This window comes from Borostomias antarcticus (genome assembly GCF_949987555.1).
Source record: "Borostomias antarcticus genome assembly, chromosome: 16".
NCBI lineage: Eukaryota > Metazoa > Chordata > Actinopteri > Stomiiformes > Stomiidae > Borostomias > Borostomias antarcticus.
Window position 1 is genome coordinate 7,370,707 of NC_140249.1, and position 19,245 is coordinate 7,389,951.

At 43.3% G+C, this 19,245-nt stretch overlaps 2 protein-coding genes and 1 gene segment (V, D, J or C); 2 read left to right on the top strand and 1 right to left on the bottom strand.

Moving 5' to 3' along the window:
- Positions 1-823: 823 nt before the first annotated feature.
- On the bottom strand, positions 824-4,152 carry LOC311319513 (Ig lambda-3 chain C region-like). The segment is given in 2 exons: positions 4,119-4,152; positions 824-1,143 (listed from the first exon to the last, which is right to left on the bottom strand).
- A 1,976-nt stretch (positions 4,153-6,128) lies between these two features.
- On the top strand, positions 6,129-9,470 carry tspan37 (tetraspanin 37; the record flags this gene model as incomplete). The annotated part of the gene is made up of 7 exons (XM_084451072.1): positions 6,129-6,185; positions 6,923-7,114; positions 7,326-7,400; positions 7,948-8,046; positions 8,550-8,702; positions 8,955-9,038; positions 9,171-9,470. The coding sequence occupies 7 exons, from the start codon at positions 6,129-6,131 to the stop codon at positions 9,246-9,248; spliced, it is 738 nt and encodes a 245-aa protein (XP_084307198.1). The 3' UTR covers positions 9,249-9,470.
- Positions 9,471-9,704: 234 nt separating this feature from the next.
- elavl1a (ELAV like RNA binding protein 1a) lies at positions 9,705-19,102 on the top strand. Of its 2 annotated transcripts, none has more exons than XM_084450900.1 (7): positions 9,705-9,814; positions 10,652-10,850; positions 12,016-12,196; positions 12,842-12,945; positions 13,668-13,836; positions 14,018-14,243; positions 15,889-19,102. In XM_084450900.1, exons 2-7 carry the CDS (start codon positions 10,815-10,817, stop codon positions 16,211-16,213), a joined length of 1,041 nt encoding a protein of 346 aa, XP_084307026.1. In that variant the 5' UTR covers positions 9,705-9,814; positions 10,652-10,814; the 3' UTR covers positions 16,214-19,102. The 2 variants fall into 2 exon arrangements, with proteins under 2 accessions (XP_084307026.1, XP_084307027.1); XM_084450901.1 differs by having other exon boundaries at positions 13,668-13,821.
- Positions 19,103-19,245: the final 143 nt, after the last annotated feature.

Here is a 19,245-nt window from a genome sequence, read left to right on the forward strand (position 1 = left end):
GAAACTCAGATTTGCATGGGCAGGGTGGGGAGGGTGAGCAGCTCTCAGAATAGAAAAAGCTCTGTCCCCAGACGCTCAACTCTCCCAGAGAAGAGACAGTAGCCATGTTTCCATCCACACGTTTTATGCGAATTAAGTTATATTGAATTAAAAATGCCTTATGGAAACAGTAAAATTCGATTAAAAATCATGAAAATCGACAAAAAGTTTGTACTGTCGATCTCATCGGATTTTCTCTTGTTCGATAAAAGTCTTTTGTGATAAATGCTTTATCCGATTTAAAGCTCTAGATGGAAACGCACGTTCACCGGCTTTATTTGCATTCATATTTTTAGCGATCCTCACACAATTCGATTGACAAGTAGATGGAAACATGGCTACTGAACCTTCAAACAACAAAAATATAACACCAAACCCACTATCTATGCCTATTGTATCACACACCACCGTGTATATGAGGTGTTGATTCACACAGACAGTTGGTAGTAGAATGGTCATTTATTTCATACTTACTCAGATTTTCTCATTGCTGATTCTGCCTCTACTGAGGGAAGGACAGTCATGATTCTGACATTCTGATTATTCAAAGCAACTTTATTAGTACTGCAGGGAATAGAAACAATAATAACAACTTGGGCCTATTACAATATCATCTACTTAACTCACACAATACTTTACTACCAAAACCGAAGACTATCCAGCAATGATAGCAATCAGCTAGAACACATTACTGCTATGAGTCTTGGGTTAAACAGGGGACCTGGCTCCTCACTCCTCCTATCCCCCAAAGAGAGCTCCTATGCCAGCCTCGCTCCAGCAGTCTCTAGACACTACACTGGCTCCTGTGGAGGGCTTTGGCCTGGGTGTGGTCCTCGTGGGAGACTTTGCAGGTGAAGACCTCTCCCTGCTCCCAGCCTGCCTTGGCCAGGGTCAGGGTGCTGGTGCAGCTGTAGCGTCCACTCTCCTCCACCTCAACACTGGTCCGGACCCCCTCTGTCACCTCTGTCCCATCCACCTCCCAGCTCACCAGCGCCCCCGGGGCGTTGTAGTCACCCAGCAGGCAGGACAGCGTGGCAGAGCCCCCGGAGAGCTGCTCCGGGGAGGGGGGGAGCAGGGAGACCGTGGGGCGGACTGTGGGGCCAGCTGGAGAGGAGGGCAGAGACAGGAGGATGAACTGGAACTATCACTCTTCAACACTGCTACTCATTATGAACAGTCTTGAGATGAACAGTCATGAACACTCATGAACAGTCATGAGATGCTAAGTGTACAGTTTCTCATATCCAATAAGAAGCCAGAATTCCTCTCTCTGAGCCAAGCAAATGTTCTCTTTGATCCCTTTTCAATTGATTGTTTTGTAAGCTGTGAGACTGTAGAAGTAAATTTCCCATATCAGTGACCAAAGGTTACATTTAGGGATGTAACGATAACCGGTTGTGATAAAATGTTATTAAACCGTGTTAAGACTACCGCACTTTGAAAAACTCACTGTAAATACTGTCCGGCATCAACCAAAGTTAGCAGCAGTCTCCAAGACGCATTATTTTAATGTTTATGCAAACAAAAAGTGCATAGTGCTGTTCATTTTATTTGTGTTTTTCAATATAAAGATTTCTTTATTCAAGATGTCTTTATTTGTCACATGTAATTTAGTTTATGTGTACAGCTACAGTGAAATGTTGCTGCCGACTTGGTGAAATTAGTTCAGTGTGTGTTTCCGTACAATACCGCGATAATATTGATAACCATTATAATTTTGGTCATTGTAATTGTGATATGAAATTTTCATACCGTTACATCTCTAGTTACATTATAATAAGAAGTCAATATGTATGACTATATTAAGTAATCATTATTATAGTAATAAGACATGTCTGTCTATAGAGTTGACATAATTTAAGATACTAAAGGGCCAGCTAGATAGAACCAGAGAGATGAGAGAATGAGCCAGAACATTCACTCTTTACTGCAACTCAATATGAGAACTTTTGTTAAACGTTGAAAATGTATATTTTATAAAGACTACATCTACAGTATCTCATAGTGAATAAAAAGCAAGCATTCCTCACTTCCAAAACCAAACATATTCTCTCTGACTTGTTTTCTATTTACTGTTTTTACAAATAAATGTTCAGACTACAAGTACATTTCTCATGTCAAAGACCAAAGGTTTCATAGTATATGATTACAATAATCATATAACATTACTATTCTATATAATCATTATTATGTTAATAAGACAGGTCTTTCTATACTGTAGAATCTAAATAGCTTAAATATCAAAACATAAGACTACCACAGGGAATACTAAATAGTAGGAGTACAAGACTAAAAGGTTCAAAGCTAAACAGAATCATGACATAGTTGCTCTTAGTGAACTTTTTGAATTTAGTTTAAGACATTTTGTTAAATGTAGTTTTGAAAAGAGGAGTAAAGAACACACACTTACTTTTCACAATGAGTTTGGTCCCTCCACCAAACATGTACCACAGTGGTTGAGTCTGGTGAAGACGCCGTACAAAAACCTCATCACACAACTCTGAACAGAGCACAGCTCAGTACCTAACACACCCACACAGCACTAATACGATCGTCACCTAGTCCTAATGCATTGTTACCAATTCAACTGACACACAACACGTTTTACTGTCAAATCAGTCAAAATAAATCAAATGGGAGCTTGTACACGAGTTGGGATGTGGACTCTCCAGTTATGGTGCATCCAGCAGTGTACATGGTCATCATTAGGTCATCCTCAGACGAGCTTGATAGCGAAGTCTCCAATCCTCTCGGTCGTCCATACATCCAGCCAGTTCTGCAGAACTCTCCACTCCAGCATCCCTCCTCAGTACATCCACGCATGTTGGTGTGGGACGTCCTCTTAATCGGTGCTCGTGTGTTGACTCCCAGAGCACCAGCTTGCTGGCTGGGAGTTCATGATGTCTGTGGCAGTCGCCAGCTAGTTTCATCCTCCTGGATGCCACTTTCTCACTCAGCTTTGGTAGCCTCCCCATACAGATGCTTGTTGGTAACATGCTCGTTCTGGTTGACATTTAGTACCACACGCAGCATTCTGGTATAGCACCCATCCAGAGACTTCAGGCTTCAGGGTCCAAGTTTCACAGCCGTATAGGAGGACAGACTCCACAGAAACATGGTTGTGAACTGGTATCATTGGTGTCTGGAGAAAACTACATTTGAACTGAGACTGGTGTGCAGCACAGCCTGGTGTATCCTTAATGATTCCTAATTCAGGGGCGCCCCGGTAGCTCACGGGGAAAGGCGCGCCCCATATGAAGGCTAGTCTTTCACGCGGCAGACCCGGGTTCGATGCTCAGGTCCTGTGCCGCATGTCCTCCACTCTCTCTCTCCCACGTTTCCTGTCTCACTCAACTGTCCTATCCCATTAAAGCCCTAAAAAATATCTTAAAAAAAAGAAAAAAGATTCCTAATTCAATAACTACAAGAACATGACAGACTGCTGACTGGTTTACCAGTGACAGAACACTGACAGGTTTCCCGCCTGATTTCCATAAAGAGACTTTGCATGGTCAGCTCATGCTCCAGTGCTCTGGGAGGGTTTATAGCCCGGTGGGTTTAACACTGCAGACTCAGAGCTGTCCTTCAACACAACACAAACCACGGCAACCATGACTCTCATCACCATCTTCATCTGGACTCTGCTCTGCTGCTGTGTCAAAGGTCAGGCTCCGTTTCAAACTAAACTGAATGATGTTGAATTCAGGCAATGACCTACTGATTCTGTCTGGATTGATAAACAAACCATCTCACTACATCAAATGTGTTGAAGTACTATCTCTATATTTTCATGTCATCTTTTCATACAATTATTGATCATTTCTGTGTTCAGGATCCAGAGCTCGGCTGAAGGTGACTCAGCCCTCTGAGGTGACATCTTCTCTAGGAGAAAATGTCACTCTGACCTGTAAAACTGACCCTAGAGTTAGAAGATGGGATGATGGAGATGAGGGTATGTACTGGTACCAACAGAGATCTGTAGAATCTCCTAAACTCCTGATAAAATTTGGAAAGAAACTTCACTCAGGAACTCCAGCTCGTTTCATCGGCCTTGGGTATGGTAGTGACTTCACTCTGACCATCAATGGAGTCCAGGCTGAAGATGCAGGACATTACTACTGTCAGAGTCACAACCACATCGGTGGTATATATGTGTTCACACAGTGATTCAGAGCTGTACAAAAACCTCCCTCAGTCAGGCTACACTGCTGCAGCTGGGACCTACTGCAGGTGCTGAGGGGTAACAGACTATGACAGAACACTGGTCCACTGAACACAGTACTGAACGAACCCCACCAAGCATAACCACTACTTTACCATCACACTGATAAACTGGCCGTGTCTTTCAGCTCAGGAGCACAAGATGTAACTTTCACTTCCAGTCAGGAGTGGAAGTGAAACTCAGATTTGCATGGGCAGGGTGGGGAGTGTCAGCAGCTCTCAGAATAGAACAGCTCTGTCCCCAGATGCTCAACCCTCCCAGAGAAGAGACACTGAACCTTCAAACAACAAAAATATAACACCAAACCCACTATCTTTTCCTATTGTATCACACACCACCTTGTATAGGAGGAGTTGATCAGCACAGACAGTTTATAGTAGAATGGCCATTTTGTTTTATTGTTTCTTGTGTGGTCTCTCATACAGTCTAGCCTGAGCGGGGGATTCCATCTCAGATGTTCTCATTGCTGATTCTGCCTCCACTGAGGGAAGGAAGGTCATGTTTCTGACAATCTGTCTGATAATTCAAAGCAACTTTATTAGTAGTGCAGGGAATAGACAATGTAAATTCACAATAACAACATATCATCTATGTCACATCACACAATCTACCCTTGAAAAAGAGCCTGCATCTCAATGGGTTCTTCCTGGTTAAATAAATGTTATAAAGGTTATAAATAAACAATACAACCAAAACTGTAGTCTTTCAGCAATGATGGAGATCAGCACATTAGGAGTCTTGTATTAAACAGGGGACCAGGTTCCTCACTGCTCCTCCCCCAAGAGAGTTCCATAGAGAGACCCTTTGCATGGTCAGCTCATGCTCCAGTGATCTGGGAGGGTTTATAGGTCAGGTTCCTTTTCACACATTTCAAATATAGCCTTTGCCTTTGGATTCATGATTCTGTCTAGATACACAATGTTACAAAATGTGCAATGTTGTTGAATAAGATGTTCTTTGTTTCTTTGTTACTCTGCAGAGGTCAAGTGACCGTGACTCAGACTCCTCTAGTGACATTTAATCCAGGAGCCACTGTCACTCTGACCTGTCAAACCAACCCTCAAATACAGTTACATTCTGGTGGAAGCTGCCACATACAGTGGTATCAAAAGAAACCTGAAGAAACTCATGTGTTACTGATAAACACTGGAATAATTCGGCAATCCGGGCCGTGATACACATCTGTTCAAAAATGTAATGGATTCTAAGTTGGACCATGTTACACCCTTCCACCGAGTTTTGTAAAAATCGGTCCAGTTGTTTTTGACTAATCCTGCTAACAGACAAACGCACGCATGCACACACACACGCCATTGAAAACATTACCTCTCGCCCTGCGCTGACGCTGGGGCGGAGGTGACTGTATTAATTAGAATAATCTTGGCAGTGCGGTGCCTGGAAGAACATCAGAACGGATTGGACAGAACAGAACAAGTAAGAATGAATCATGATAAGGATTTTGGATAACGTTTCATAGAGGAACATTTCACTTTATGGTCATTTAATAGCCTATAGGTGTCAAAAACATTAATACATGAGCTGGTGAGATTTGTTGTTGGACCGGAAGGTCACGGGTTTCTCGGTTTTACCGTAACACAAACCGATATTTCCGCTTCTCACGCATGCATCGCTGTAGTGTTTTCTTGAGGAGAGAGGACCCACTGTTAGCAGCAGTGATTTCACAGTTTCTCGAATAGCCTAATAGACGCGCTTTTGTTTTAGATAAAGATCCCCGTTTCCTCCACGTAGTAGCTATTATGTCAGAGTTTTACTTTTCGTCTGTGCCATGACAATATGGTATCTTTTAAAGTTTTAACGTTTATCTTTGGCTACTTCTGTCTTCATTGTTCACAGCCTGGTGTGAAACATGATCAAAAGGAGAGTATTCAAAATAGTTCTTCAAATAACCTGCCAGATTATGTGGGTAAGATATGTAATTATCACATTGTGTGGGCTATTCTTTATTCTATAGGCCAACAGGCTTGTAAAGTTTATTAATGAAAAAATAACAGTTCAACAGTTGTGTATTATGCAGTAGCGCTGGGCTTAATGTAGGCTATAGGTGTAACCATATTGATAAATGCATAATAATCTACATAAAACACTCTGCTTTCTATTTAAGGGAACCTCAGGATGACAGATGTTTTTTTAGCCTCTCTGCCCCAACCATTCAGTGTTCCTGCAAATGAATTGCCTACATGCTGCTAAATTCACATGACTCATTCGGTAGCATAGTGTGTGTGTGTGTGTGTGTGTGTGTGTGTGTGTGTGTGTGTGTGTGTGTGTGTGTGTGTGTGTGTGTGTGTGTGTGTGTGTGTGTGCGTGCGTGCGTGCGTGCATGCTTAATTTAAGTATGCGAGACCTTATAGAGTGCAGAGTCTAGTTTACACACACACACACACACACACACACACACACACACTCAGGATGAGGGCGGGGCGGGAGTGGGAGGATTTACCTTACATGAATCACATGAGAATCATGATCACAAACCGTTTAGTTTGGTTGCTGTAGCGAGAACTCAGGGCTTGGACCTCAGATAGTAGGCGTAGTTCAATGCTAAATCTATTCAGTAGAAATATGAAAACATCAGTAGTTACACATTCACATAACCTGACATGAATCAGAACTCCATTTTGTTTTTGTCCCTCTGCCCCTCAGCTGGCAGGGTTGGTGGTGGGCCTGAGTGGTGTCTACCTGCTGCTGAACTACCAGCACAGCGGCCTGTTCTTCTCTGACACATACATCATCCTCCCAGCCGCCCTCGCACTTGCCAGTGCCGTGTTCCTATTGGCAAGCGGAGCCCTGGGCTGCTGGGTGTCTCTCAGAGAGTCAGCATGGCTACAGGCAGTGGTACAATACTCTCTCTCTCTTTCTCTCCCTCTCTCTCTCCTCACAGGAACTAAAGGATGCCTTCATTGGTTAAGTGATTATAACATTACAGTACAAGTAAATGAAACCTAGAACATGTTCGCACACACACACACACACACACACACACACACATGAAGACAGACACATGCATGTCTGTGTGATCAGATGATGTGTGTGTGCCCTTCCACAGTTTGTGTATCTGCTGGTGCTGGTGTTGTGTTTGGAGGCAACTGCTGCTGCGCTGGCATATTTCAACACCGGAAAGGTTATAATACTCAATAGCCAATGCTCTCACCCGCACCTTTCAATCCTACCCTATTCTTAAAGTCGCACTGAAACGGACGTTTGAGATCATCTAACTTCCGTAGTTTGACGTATTTCCGACGCAAACAAGCTATGAGGGTGGGACATATGTTAAGAGGAATTTGATTGGAACATTGACAAGTGGACGGGTTTTAAGAACTTTAGAGAGATTCGATAGAAGGATAGCGTTGATTGACGTGTGGATGTCGTGAGATTATTGGCCTAAAATCTAAGGTACCTGTTGTCGTCACTGCACGTGACATACCGTTTTCCAGGAAGTAAGAAATTATGTACATTGATATAAGATTACAACAAAAGTAGAATTTTGTAATTTTTTTGGCATACATCATTGAATAGGTGAACACTATGACTAATTATGTGAACCAAAATGGGACAGAATGCTTTTTTCATTTCAGTGCGACTTTAAGTCAGTTGCAAACATCCTTCAGTATGTGTGTGTAATGTGTGTGAGTGTGTGTGTGTGTGTGTGTGTGTGTGTGTGTTTTCAGGTGCATTCAGAGCTGGCCCCCTTCAGGCGTGTATTTCAGAAGTACACTGGCAGCAGTCAGGACCCAGACTCCAGGGCAGTGGATGCCACGCAGGAGGAGGTAGGCACACTTGACCCACACTAGATCCAAATACTATTTGAAATCATTTCAATTACTCCTCTGAACTTGATAGTCAGAAACAATGCAACATATACAGTAGGATGTTTTCCAAAATACAAACCCAACCCGTCTGACACCCCAAGCGGACTCAAACGAAAGCTGAGTTAATTGAAAAGATTTTAAATCGACCCAGGTTTGCTGCTTGATCAAACACACAATCTTCTTCTAGGCGCTGTGGTGATTTGTTGTTCTGTGCACAAGGATCACTAAAATTGCCCGCAAGATGTGTAGCAGTGAGTCTTCCCAGGCGCAATTTGATCTCAAGTTTTAATGACCCACCTTCACCCAAACACCTAGATACTTCCTCCAACCCCCTATCACAATGTGCATGTCAATGAGGCCCTTTTCAGGAGACACCAGTTAAAGGTTGCACATTCAGTGGGCAGGATGGCATCATTTGAATTTCCCCGCTGCCCCCCCCCCGCCCCCCCCCCTGCCCCCAGCTTCAGTGCTGTGGTATCCATGACTACAGAGACTGGCAGAACACCCCTTGGTTCAACCACAGCGGAGGTGTCAGAGTTCCACACAGCTGCTGCAACTCCACCTTCCACTCCTGCAACGGTACCCTGGAGCTGCCCAGGCAAATCTACCCGAGGGTGGGCACTCACCCGGCCAGAAATATGGCATCCATGCACATTCGCCTTATTCCAGTTACATACACAGTTCTTTACTTTTCACAGAGACACATTCTCTCTCTTCCCCTCTTTCCCCTTCTCCACACCCTTTCTTTCCCTCTCATTCTGTCCCCGGCCATCTCCCTTCCCCTTCTCTCTCTCCCTCTGTCCCTATCTCCCTCCTCTTCTCTCTCTCTCTCGCTCCCTCTCTCCCTCCCTTCTCTATCCTCCTAGGGCTGCCAGGTGGAGCTGGAGGAATGCTTGCTGTTTGTGTTGAGTCTCATCACCTGGTCCTCTCTGGCAGTGATGATGGTGGAGGTAGGCGCGCACCACTAGATGGCGCTGTGGGTGCACACTACCCCGCCCCTGTTTTCTGTTGTGGAGAATTTAAAATGGTAGAATGATAAATCACGTGCTGCTCTGTCTGTTTCTCTTCTCTCTCTTTCTCAGACTGTTGGGTTTGTGAGTGTGGCCTATCTTATGAGGGACCAGCCACTACGGGAGTATCGAATCCTAGACAGAGACTGAGCCAGAAGACTGAGCCACACTGACATTCACTACCACCTGTTTCGATATCTGTATGCTGTACATAGCCTACTTTGACAAGTCGGAGGAAGATATACCAGTGTGTACCAGCCAATGCACAAGTTTGGCTTCATTCAAATACCAAGTTCCCCATATTTCATCAAGGTTATAACTGCAGTTGCTATGGTTCATCGTGGTTTTTGCAGCAGTCCACCGTGATACACATTCATGCATTAGAAAATCATTGTCATTTTGCTTATCCGCAGTCTAAATAAAGTTGTTTTTACACTATCACATATTTCATGTTGTGGAAATACATTTATATAATGGTTAGTAGTCATAGCCATTTAGCTCATGAGAAAAAAAAATTGTAATGGATAAAGAGGTATTTGGATACTTCCACGACTGGCGAGGTGGGCGTGGTGGACGTGAGTTCGTCACGCAGCTCTTTGGTTTTGGGTCACGAGAGAGGGGGCTGTGTCAGTTTCAGCGCTAGCTGCGTCGTAGCCACTAGTTGTCAAACTGCAAGACTTGTGCAGAAAACAGCGAAAGGATCTTTACTAAAACTGGTAAGATGCAGCATTTTTATCTCACAAACAAATGTATTAATCATTTTGCCAAGCAAGCTGCAACAAAGCCAGTCAAATGTCTGCCATGCTGTTTTTGAGGCCTTGTTGTAGCTAGCTGGCTAAGCTAGTAGATAGGTGCGCCATCACGGGTTGCTATCTGCTAGCTACTTTGACTAGCGAGCTAGCAATGGCAGCCAACAAGGCCTGAATCAGGCTGTCGAGGTTTCTAGGTACGAAGGGCGCACTGCATTCAAGAGAAGCCCTCGAAAATACTAGCACGGTGTTAGGGCGGGGTGTGGGCAGACCAGGCTAGCTATTTCACCGTTAACCTCTGAATCGTATTTTTAGTTTGGAACGATCTTGTACTACAATTTGTAGCTAGATTACCCGGTAGAGAAGGAATAACTTAAAGATAAATATTCTTCCAGAGTAGCAGTAGCTAGCTTATCGTCGCCCCTGCTGTGGTTACCGGTGAATGGATGGTTTGCTAGTGAGTTCGCTAGTTAGCTAACTTGGCTACATAGCTAGTCGCCATGCCGATGTGTTCACGCCCCCTGTGCTGTGCTGGAGTCGAACACGTAAACGATGTTAACTTGGCTAAGATTCGGCGTTGGCTGCTGTTGGTAGGCGCTAGCTAACTTACTGTAGCTAGCTAGCCAACTCTCAATGATTAAACATTCACTTTTCGGGGCCCAGTGGGCTTATTCATTCCAGGGCCGGGAAAGTCAGCTGGCTGGCTCCAGACTCAGTAGTTGTCTCAACCTCAACCGGTCACCGGCAGAATAACACGGAAATGTAGTTGTAAAAGGGATAGTCAAACCTCTTCTCTTTCCACAGGTGCGATCAGCAGCGGAAGGGAGGCTCACTATACACAGCTTTATTTACTGGCTGCCATACCCCCTCCTCGCCCACCCCTGTCTGTTTGTCCTCTTGTGTGTTTTTTTTTATTTTTTTGTTTTCATTTTGACACCTCCAGCCTCAGGAGCAGTGACGTGTCTTCATGGCAGTTCGAAGAGGACACATCAGGTATTTGAAAGTGAGTATCAGATCTAGCTCTCAAGTCTGTCGCTCAAAGCAACCACATCATCGCCAAATCCTATCACTTGCTGGTTGTAAAACTATAAATGGCATTAAAAAATGTTTCCACATTCAGTGGTAGCAGAGAATTGCCCCATTGTAGTAAAAAGTGTTTTGGAGAGTCAAACAGACTTGTTGCTAATGATTACTTGTAATAGTACAGGCATCTCATTCATCCTCTCAGCCGGACTGTCTTACCCCACCAGAATATCCAATCAGAAGCCATCTCACATATGAATGGAGCTCTGTCAGTTGGACCACAGAACTGCGGTCTCATTCAGACCCCACTACATTTTGGCCTCTAGACTTCTCTGCTAGCACCTTCCCATCCACAGTTCAATGACAGGAAACATCAGAGAGAGAGAGACATGGAGGAAGCAGTACTTCCAGCAATATATATATATATATGTGTTAAAAAGGATGTTGATAATCTGCCAGTGATTATCGTTGAAAATCAGCCATCTGACACTTTTATGAAAATGTTGATCAATGTGCACTGACCCTGTAAAAAATAAAAATGAAAATATCTTAAGCTTAAAGTAGCCAACAGTGCATCTTCAATTAAACTCCAATCCACAGGGTTATACGATTGCATTGTATTTCAGGTCAGACCAGTGTCATGATATGCAGTATCTGTATAGTAATATATCTCTGTACACTACAATATTGCTTTCCCTCCCAAAATGAAAGTAGGCTATGTATTGAAAAAATGAGGAGTTGAACTTTCCTAGCAGGCGTACACTTCATCATGTGCATAACATGCAATGCAGTGATCTATCTTTTATAGAGGGCTGTGTGGCACAGCTTTAATCAATCAATCAATTAAATCAATCTTTGACCAGCACCTCCAAACCTGGATATGCATGAGTGCTCTCTAATTAGGCTATATATGGGTTAGGTGGCTGTTGGCTGACAGTCGGCTGTGGGAACCAGGTGGTTCATGTGTGTGTGTGAGAGGAGGCCCAATGCCACCTACTACTACTACTACGCAAGGAGGCGAAGCTAAGCCACCACCAGTCGGATGCCATTTTTAGGCCTAGAACGATGCAGGGACATGTTACGCTGACTGTATTCCCTTCTCCCTTCCCACTCAGTTCTATGGTGTTCCCTCTCTCTGTTCTCAGGAGGTGTATGATATGTCCAACGGCTATGAAGACCATATGGGAGGGGACGAGGGGAAGGACGCCAAGACCAACCTGATAGTGAACTACCTGCCCCAGAGCATGACCCAGGACGAACTCCGCAGCCTCTTCTGCAGCATTGGGGAGGTGGAGTCTGCCAAGCTCATACGAGACAAAGTAGCAGGTAACAGGACTACATCTCCCACTATGCACTGGGGCTTTGAGACTGACATGCCACCTCTGAGGCCCATAGTGGGCATAGCCAGCCAGGTGGAGTTGGCCTGTTAGTAGGGTGTAGCTCTTTGAGCATCTGGAAAGGTGCTATATACATATCAATAATGAGTGTTGTTATTATTTGTATTGATATTCAACACATAGCTGTGCCCTGGGACTGACTATGCTCTCATGTAATAAGCCACAGTTATTAAACAATCGTAATGTTGACAGTCCCGTAAACCTGGCAAGTCCAGCCTGTGTACTGTGGGTGTTGTCCTCTTAATGGTTGACAACACCACAAACATGTCACCCCAGAGACTGATTGCAGTTATTTGATCACATTTGGCAGAATGAGACACGGTCGGTATTGTGTCATATATTGTTTTTGTTCTTGGTTAATTTAAGGCTGTAAGTTTGAGACTGTCAGGCTGTCTGTATCCTCATCACAATGGGCTCTCTTTCTGATTGAACTATTCGTTTTTTATGACTTAGCATGCAATGTGTAGATTTGTTTTATTTAAACATTTATTTGTTCAGTGTGCAGAGTTTTTGAAACAGTACAAAGTTTTTTTGTTATTTTATTTTATTGTTTTCCTTGTTTTTTTTTCTCTAGGCCACAGTTTAGGGTACGGATTTGTTAACTATCTTAACCCTAGTGATGCAGAAAGAGCTATCAATACTCTGAATGGACTAAGACTACAGTCTAAAACTATCAAGGTAACGTGCAATAAGGTGTTCCTACATGTGTCAACCCAACGATGTCATGTCATTTACCGTAGCTATGCTGTGGATTCTCAGCTGTCCTCTACCTAGTTTCCTAACACGACAGACAGGACAGGATAGGACCATGGGGCGAGTCTGATAGCTCACTGACTGACTGCCCCTTCTCTCAGCGCAGAGACTAGCCTTAACTTTTCTTTTTTTCTCTAATTTTTTTAATTCAGTTAAAACCCTTTTTTATTTTATTGGGAACATTTTCACTCCTGAGAATTTTTTTTCTTTTCTATAATTTGTGTTTTTGCATGCAAAACACTTTGGGTAGACGGAGGTCTCTCTCACTTACCCGACAGTAGTTCATATAGAGAATGGATTGTTTCTTAAGTAATGATGAAGCAAAATACTGTGTGTTGCTCTTCATTTGGAGCAGTAATCTTGCAGAGGGATGATCATATTTAGAGGCCAGGAGAAACCACCCTTAAGTTTCAAAATGTGAACGATTCCAACTGATCAGACTCATTTTATAGATAACTACACGCCACATACAAAAGACAGCATAGATATGTCACAGGTTTCTCATGAAAGAAATCCACTTCTGAAGTGATAGTATTTTTTGGTCTTAGTTTATTTGAAATCAAGTGTTTTTTAATCAAGAGTTTATTTGAGCCTCTTGGGTCTCAACCTTGGTATCTAATCTGCCCTCTGCTACCCCTGGCTGTTAGGTGTCGTACGCACGTCCCAGCTCCGACACCATAAAGGACGCCAATCTGTACATCAGCGGGCTGCCTAAAACCATGACCCAGAAGGACGTGGAGGACATGTTTGCCCGCTACGGACGCATCATCAACTCCCGCGTGCTGGTGGACCAGGCCTCAGGTGAGGCAGGAGATGGTATTTACAGTCTAAACTTTCTCTATTCACCTTTCTGTTCAGCTTCCTGCTGCCTTCTAAAACCCTGAGACGTAACTCTCCAGCTCTGCTGCTGTTCTGACAAGTGTTGTTTTTTTTTACACGTCATGTGACAAAGCGGCGTGCTCTCCCAGTCATCTGGTGTCCCTCGCGTGTCGCCTAGGTCTGTCTCGCGGCGTGGCATTCATCCGTTTCGACAAGCGGGCGGAGGCCGAGGACGCCATCAAAGACCTGAATGGCCAGAAGCCCCCCGGAGCCTCTGAGCCAATCACGGTGAAGTTTGCCGCCAGCCCCAACCAGGCCAAGAACACCCAGCTCATCTCTCAGCTTTACCACAACCAGTCCAGGCGCTTCGGAGGCCCCGTGCACCACCAGGCACAGAGGTTCAGGTGAGGGTGATGGAAACACACATGCACATGCAGTCACACACACACACACACACACACACTCAATCGGTGTCCTACCGCGGACCCGCGCCAGGCTATAAGTTATTCCCACGATGGTCTAGTCCGCACCGTTCCAGAGCCACGCCAGGCTACTGTCGCAATTCAATTTGTATATATTGTCCTGTAAATACTACTGTAAGTATGTGTTAACGCCATTGAAATAGTTCAATGCCTTTAATAGTTTATAGGGAGGGAGGAATGTTGGATAGTCCTGCAAATTTCCTATTCCTTCAAGGCAAGGCAAGGCAAGGCAAGGCAAGTTTATTTATATAGCACATTTCAGCCACAGGGCAATTCAAGGTACTTTACATGAGACATGAAAAGCATTAAAACAAAAAGCAAGACATTATAGACATTTAAAACAAAAGGCAGGACAAATTAAAAGCATTAAAACAAAAAGCAAGTCATTATAGACATTTAAACAAAAAGCAGGACAAATAGAATACAGGAATAAAAGTGACAGTGCAGTATACTGATAAACATAGCTCCTCTTAGAAAGCAGTGGCAAAAAGAAAAGTCTTCAGGCTTGTTTTAAAAGAACCAAGAGTTGCAGCAGACCTGCAGTTTTCTGGAAGTTTGTTCCAGATATGTGGAGCATAAAAACTGAATGCTGCTTCTCCATGTTTTGTTTTAACTCTGGGGACAGAAAGCAGACCTGTGCCAGACGACCTGAGGGGTCTGGATGGTTCATAGCATATGAGCAGATCAGAGATATATTTTGGCCCTAGACCATTCAGTGCTTTATAAACCAACAGCAGTATTTTAAAGTCAATTCTTTGACAGACAGGAAGCCAGTGTAAAGACCTTAGTACTGGTGTGATATGCTTCAACCTGTTGTATTGAGTAGCCTACCTCATGCTGAAACACTACATTGACTGTAATAACACAATGGGCCTTCATGTGTCACGTTGTTTCCTGTTGTAAGAGTCGAGAATATTTAAAGGAATAGAGAGAGAGAGAGAACTTTAGAACAGTCAGAACAGACTATTTTGTTTTCATGAACTGGAAATGGACTTGCCAGAGGCAAAAAAAAAAACTAACAAATTATTCCATTTTACTTAAGTACTATTAATTTTTTATAGTGTGATGCAAACGGGTGTGCTTGTCAATTGTTTTTGTTTAAATAGTCTATTATTAGATAATATTTGATATCTGTGAAAGCCCTTCATTTTCTGGTAGGCTATTGCTGTGACTCATTGCGAGTAGACACTAGAAATAGCCTATCTAATGCGTGTACATAGACATCTGTTGTTTTTACATTATGTATTAACAGGGAAAAATGGAATTAGAAAATCATTTGACTGTGCAGCCACCCCAACACATTGTACAGAAGTAATAAGAAGTTTCAATCCTTTAATACTGTAACTGGCCTTTTCATTGAGTAAATAGTTTGATTCATTGATTCAAAACAAATAACACAAGTCTCATTTCAGTTTTTTGTAAAATAATTCGTATGTCAAAAGCATATGCGGGAACGGACAGTCACGGGAATAACAGGGTCACGGTTTTGCCGTGGTGCGGCTTTCACCCTGAACCCACACACACACACACTTGACCGTATGTCCCAACTCCTCGTGTCTCCGTCCAGGTTCTCTCCCATGAGCGTGGACCACATGAGCGGCATGTCGGGCGTGAGCGTGTCCGGCGGCCAGTCCTCGGGCTGGTGCATCTTCATCTACAACCTGGGCCAGGACGCCGACGAGGGCATCCTCTGGCAGATGTTCGGGCCCTTCGGCGCCGTCACCAACGTTAAGGTCATCCGCGACTTCAACACCAACAAGTGCAAGGGCTTCGGCTTCGTTACCATGACGAACTACGAGGAGGCGGCCATGGCCATCGCCAGCCTGAACGGCTACCGGCTCGGAGACAAGATCCTCCAGGTGTCCTTCAAGACCAGCAAGGGCCATAAGTAGAGAGAGGAGGGGGCAGGGATGGAGGGAGGGAGAGAGCGAGAGAGAGAGAGCGGGAGGGAGAGAGAGGACGACAACGACGAAGACAGTGCCACCAGGCTTTTATGGCAGAGATTATAGAAGAGTTTGGAAAAGCAACTTGTTTGAAGCATATTCTCTCTCTGAGTTGATTCTTCTCACTCTTTGCATCTTTTTTCTAGTCTAAAGGAATGTCTAGACCAGCTAATGATCTTTTCTTTCTTTTTTTTCTTTTTCTACTCATGATTTGGGATGCTCCAAATAGTTAAAACATTTTTTGTGCAGGTCCCAGGACATGCTGACCAATATCACATTTTAAGTTGGAGTAGTATGGCTAGACTATTGTCACCATTTGCCATACACTGTACAGTATGCATGTTAGGGTCACAGTATAAATAGGAGAAAGGATCCCCACCCTCACCCCCCCCCCCCCCACACACACACACACACAGAATGAGTCTCCAGCGAGTATGACGAGAAATAAGAGATTCAGATGGAAATCCTGCATTCTGCTCTCTTCTCCAAAATCGGTTTAGTCATTTATAAGCATTTGTTTCATTCTGAACGATGCTTGGTTACAAATCTCTTAACTGAAAGGTTGTTTGCAGACAGAGAATGTTACTTTGCTGGGATGTCCAGAGTGGGATTTCCCTCTGAACTGAAGCAGAGAAAGCACGCTGTGTCCAAGACTCTGGCGCCAGTGTAGAAATAGATGCCTTTGTTTGTCGTTTATCAGCTCCTAAAACCCCTGTCTCGTACTGCGTCTCTGGCCATCCTTAGAGCAAAGTCCTTTTAACTTTGTTTTTAGGATAGCGTTTTGATGTACAGTCATCCCGTCACTTATGTGCTCATCTCGTGGGTATCCAGAGTTTTAAACACAGCAGGCTCAGCACTACTGGAGGGAAGTGCATGCGTGTTTGTGTGTGTGTGTGCTTGTGTGTAACCAATGTGGAGAATGTCTTTTTAAACTTGTATCTCTGAGGGGTTCTATTGAAATGGACCCTGAGCTACGAGTAGGGCAATGTAAGATGGACCAAAGAGATTGAAGGATATGATATAGTACAGTATGTCCCCCCTTATATAGTTGTGTAAGTATTGAAATGTTGAAGAGTTGGCCATCTTAACAGGTACTAAGGTTGGTGTGTCACACCTGAGCGCTTCAGCCTCCTTTCTCCACTTTGCAGTTTTTGTTTATTTTTTTTCCACTTAATTTGTATGGCTTTGTTTTTTTTTCTGAGAGTAACTAACTTTATTTTCCAGAAATGTAGATGGATAATCCATAAGTTAAACCTTGTGTTAACAAGTGCTTATTTCATTTAATGGCCTTTTGTTCATCATTTTGTTTTTGATTGTTTTACTTTGAATACAATACAATCATTAAATTGTATTTTGTTTTGCTGAACTTTTATGATTTGTTTCCTTTCTTTAATTTCCTCACAGATTTAGTTTCGAGTTTTATTTGAAAATTTCAGTTGGCTTAGAAACGGAGAGATACAGCCAGACACTTTACTGCACCCCTTTCCTGCAAAGGAGGAGGGATATCTCTAGGGATACAGCATGTTGCATGTGAATCCAGATGTCTGGGGATGATTGACTGTATCCATTGAGACTGGGCAAGCTGAAACTCGGTTGAGTGTCTAGGGAGATTTTAGACGAGCTAGTGTACGGTACAGCTGTTGTGACTGACCACCCCAGAATCTTACCAAGGCAAACTGTTGGACCAAACAGTATTTAACACCGCCGATAAGCATAGGTAGATTATTTGTTCCTTAAAACATAAAACTCATTTAAGTCATCAAGCCTGACATAGGAACTAATTTTGAATGTACAGTACTCCATTTTTGGCCAACATGTTGCCCAGGTGGAATTATAGGGGCATTCTGTCTGATGCTCCATCTGTTTACGAGTGTTAACTTCACAACAGTAACTTGACAACCCACAAGAAGAATGCTTGGTTTCTGATATACTGCAAATACTGATACTTTGCTTTCTCATTACCTACTCACTGGCACCACTCTCCCACTGTCTGAAATGAGAGAGATTGACATTTCCCAAAATTGTCTTGACTTGTCAGTTTAAACAGTTCACCATCCCGGCTTCTTTTTTTTTTGAGAGGAGAGAGAGAAGGTTGGTAAACGTGCTTCAGATCTATACCTTACCTGTCCCTGGTTGTTTGGTTTTTGTGCACTATGCTCCGAGGCCTTCGTTTGATATGGTACAGCCGCACCACAACCCCGAGGAGAGACCAGGACCGTATCCTTCCACATGGACACACTTTACACAACTAGGTATTACATAGAGCCATTCTACTCCAAATCATCTTGTGGTTCTCATGCTCAGATTCTTTCAGCCTTCCACAAATGCCAACCATAATTAATCTTAATGTTGACCCGTAGTACTATGGAATACCGTATGATATTTAAAGAGAAAATTCGTCTCAATTTATTTGTTTTTTTAAGGCACAATCCTTGACTTTGTGCAATACTTGGTGTTGTCTTTCTTGCCCCCAAAGCAGGAATGGTAGGAGATAAATCCCTTGGCTTGTTAGGTTGTGTTCTCATCCCTCGAACAGCCTGTTTTATATTAAGTAGTTCTTTCAAGCTTGGCTTGTCCTCAGATTGCAGCTGTATGAAAAAATGCTTGTGGATGAACTGGAGGCACCATCTAATGTAACTGTTTTTCAGCCTTAATTTATATGGGGGAGAACTTCACAACAGCAGAGACAAACGGATGTAATTTATTTGGCTCATTGTGACGTGATAATAATGTACATGTTTGTACTTTGTGTTGGAATGTGTTTCTTTTAATTAGATCTTTTTTGTTTTTAATGTTTTTAACTTCAAAGTATCTGTTCAGTAAATGTCTAACATGGAATTATTTTGAATAAAACGAGAGAAATATCTTCAGTTTTTGTGATTGTGGGTTTGTGCCGGAGTACAGTATGTGTAGCCTGCAATATACACTACATGTTTGTGAGGAAATCGCCAACAAGTCATCAAACAGATTTTATTACAAAA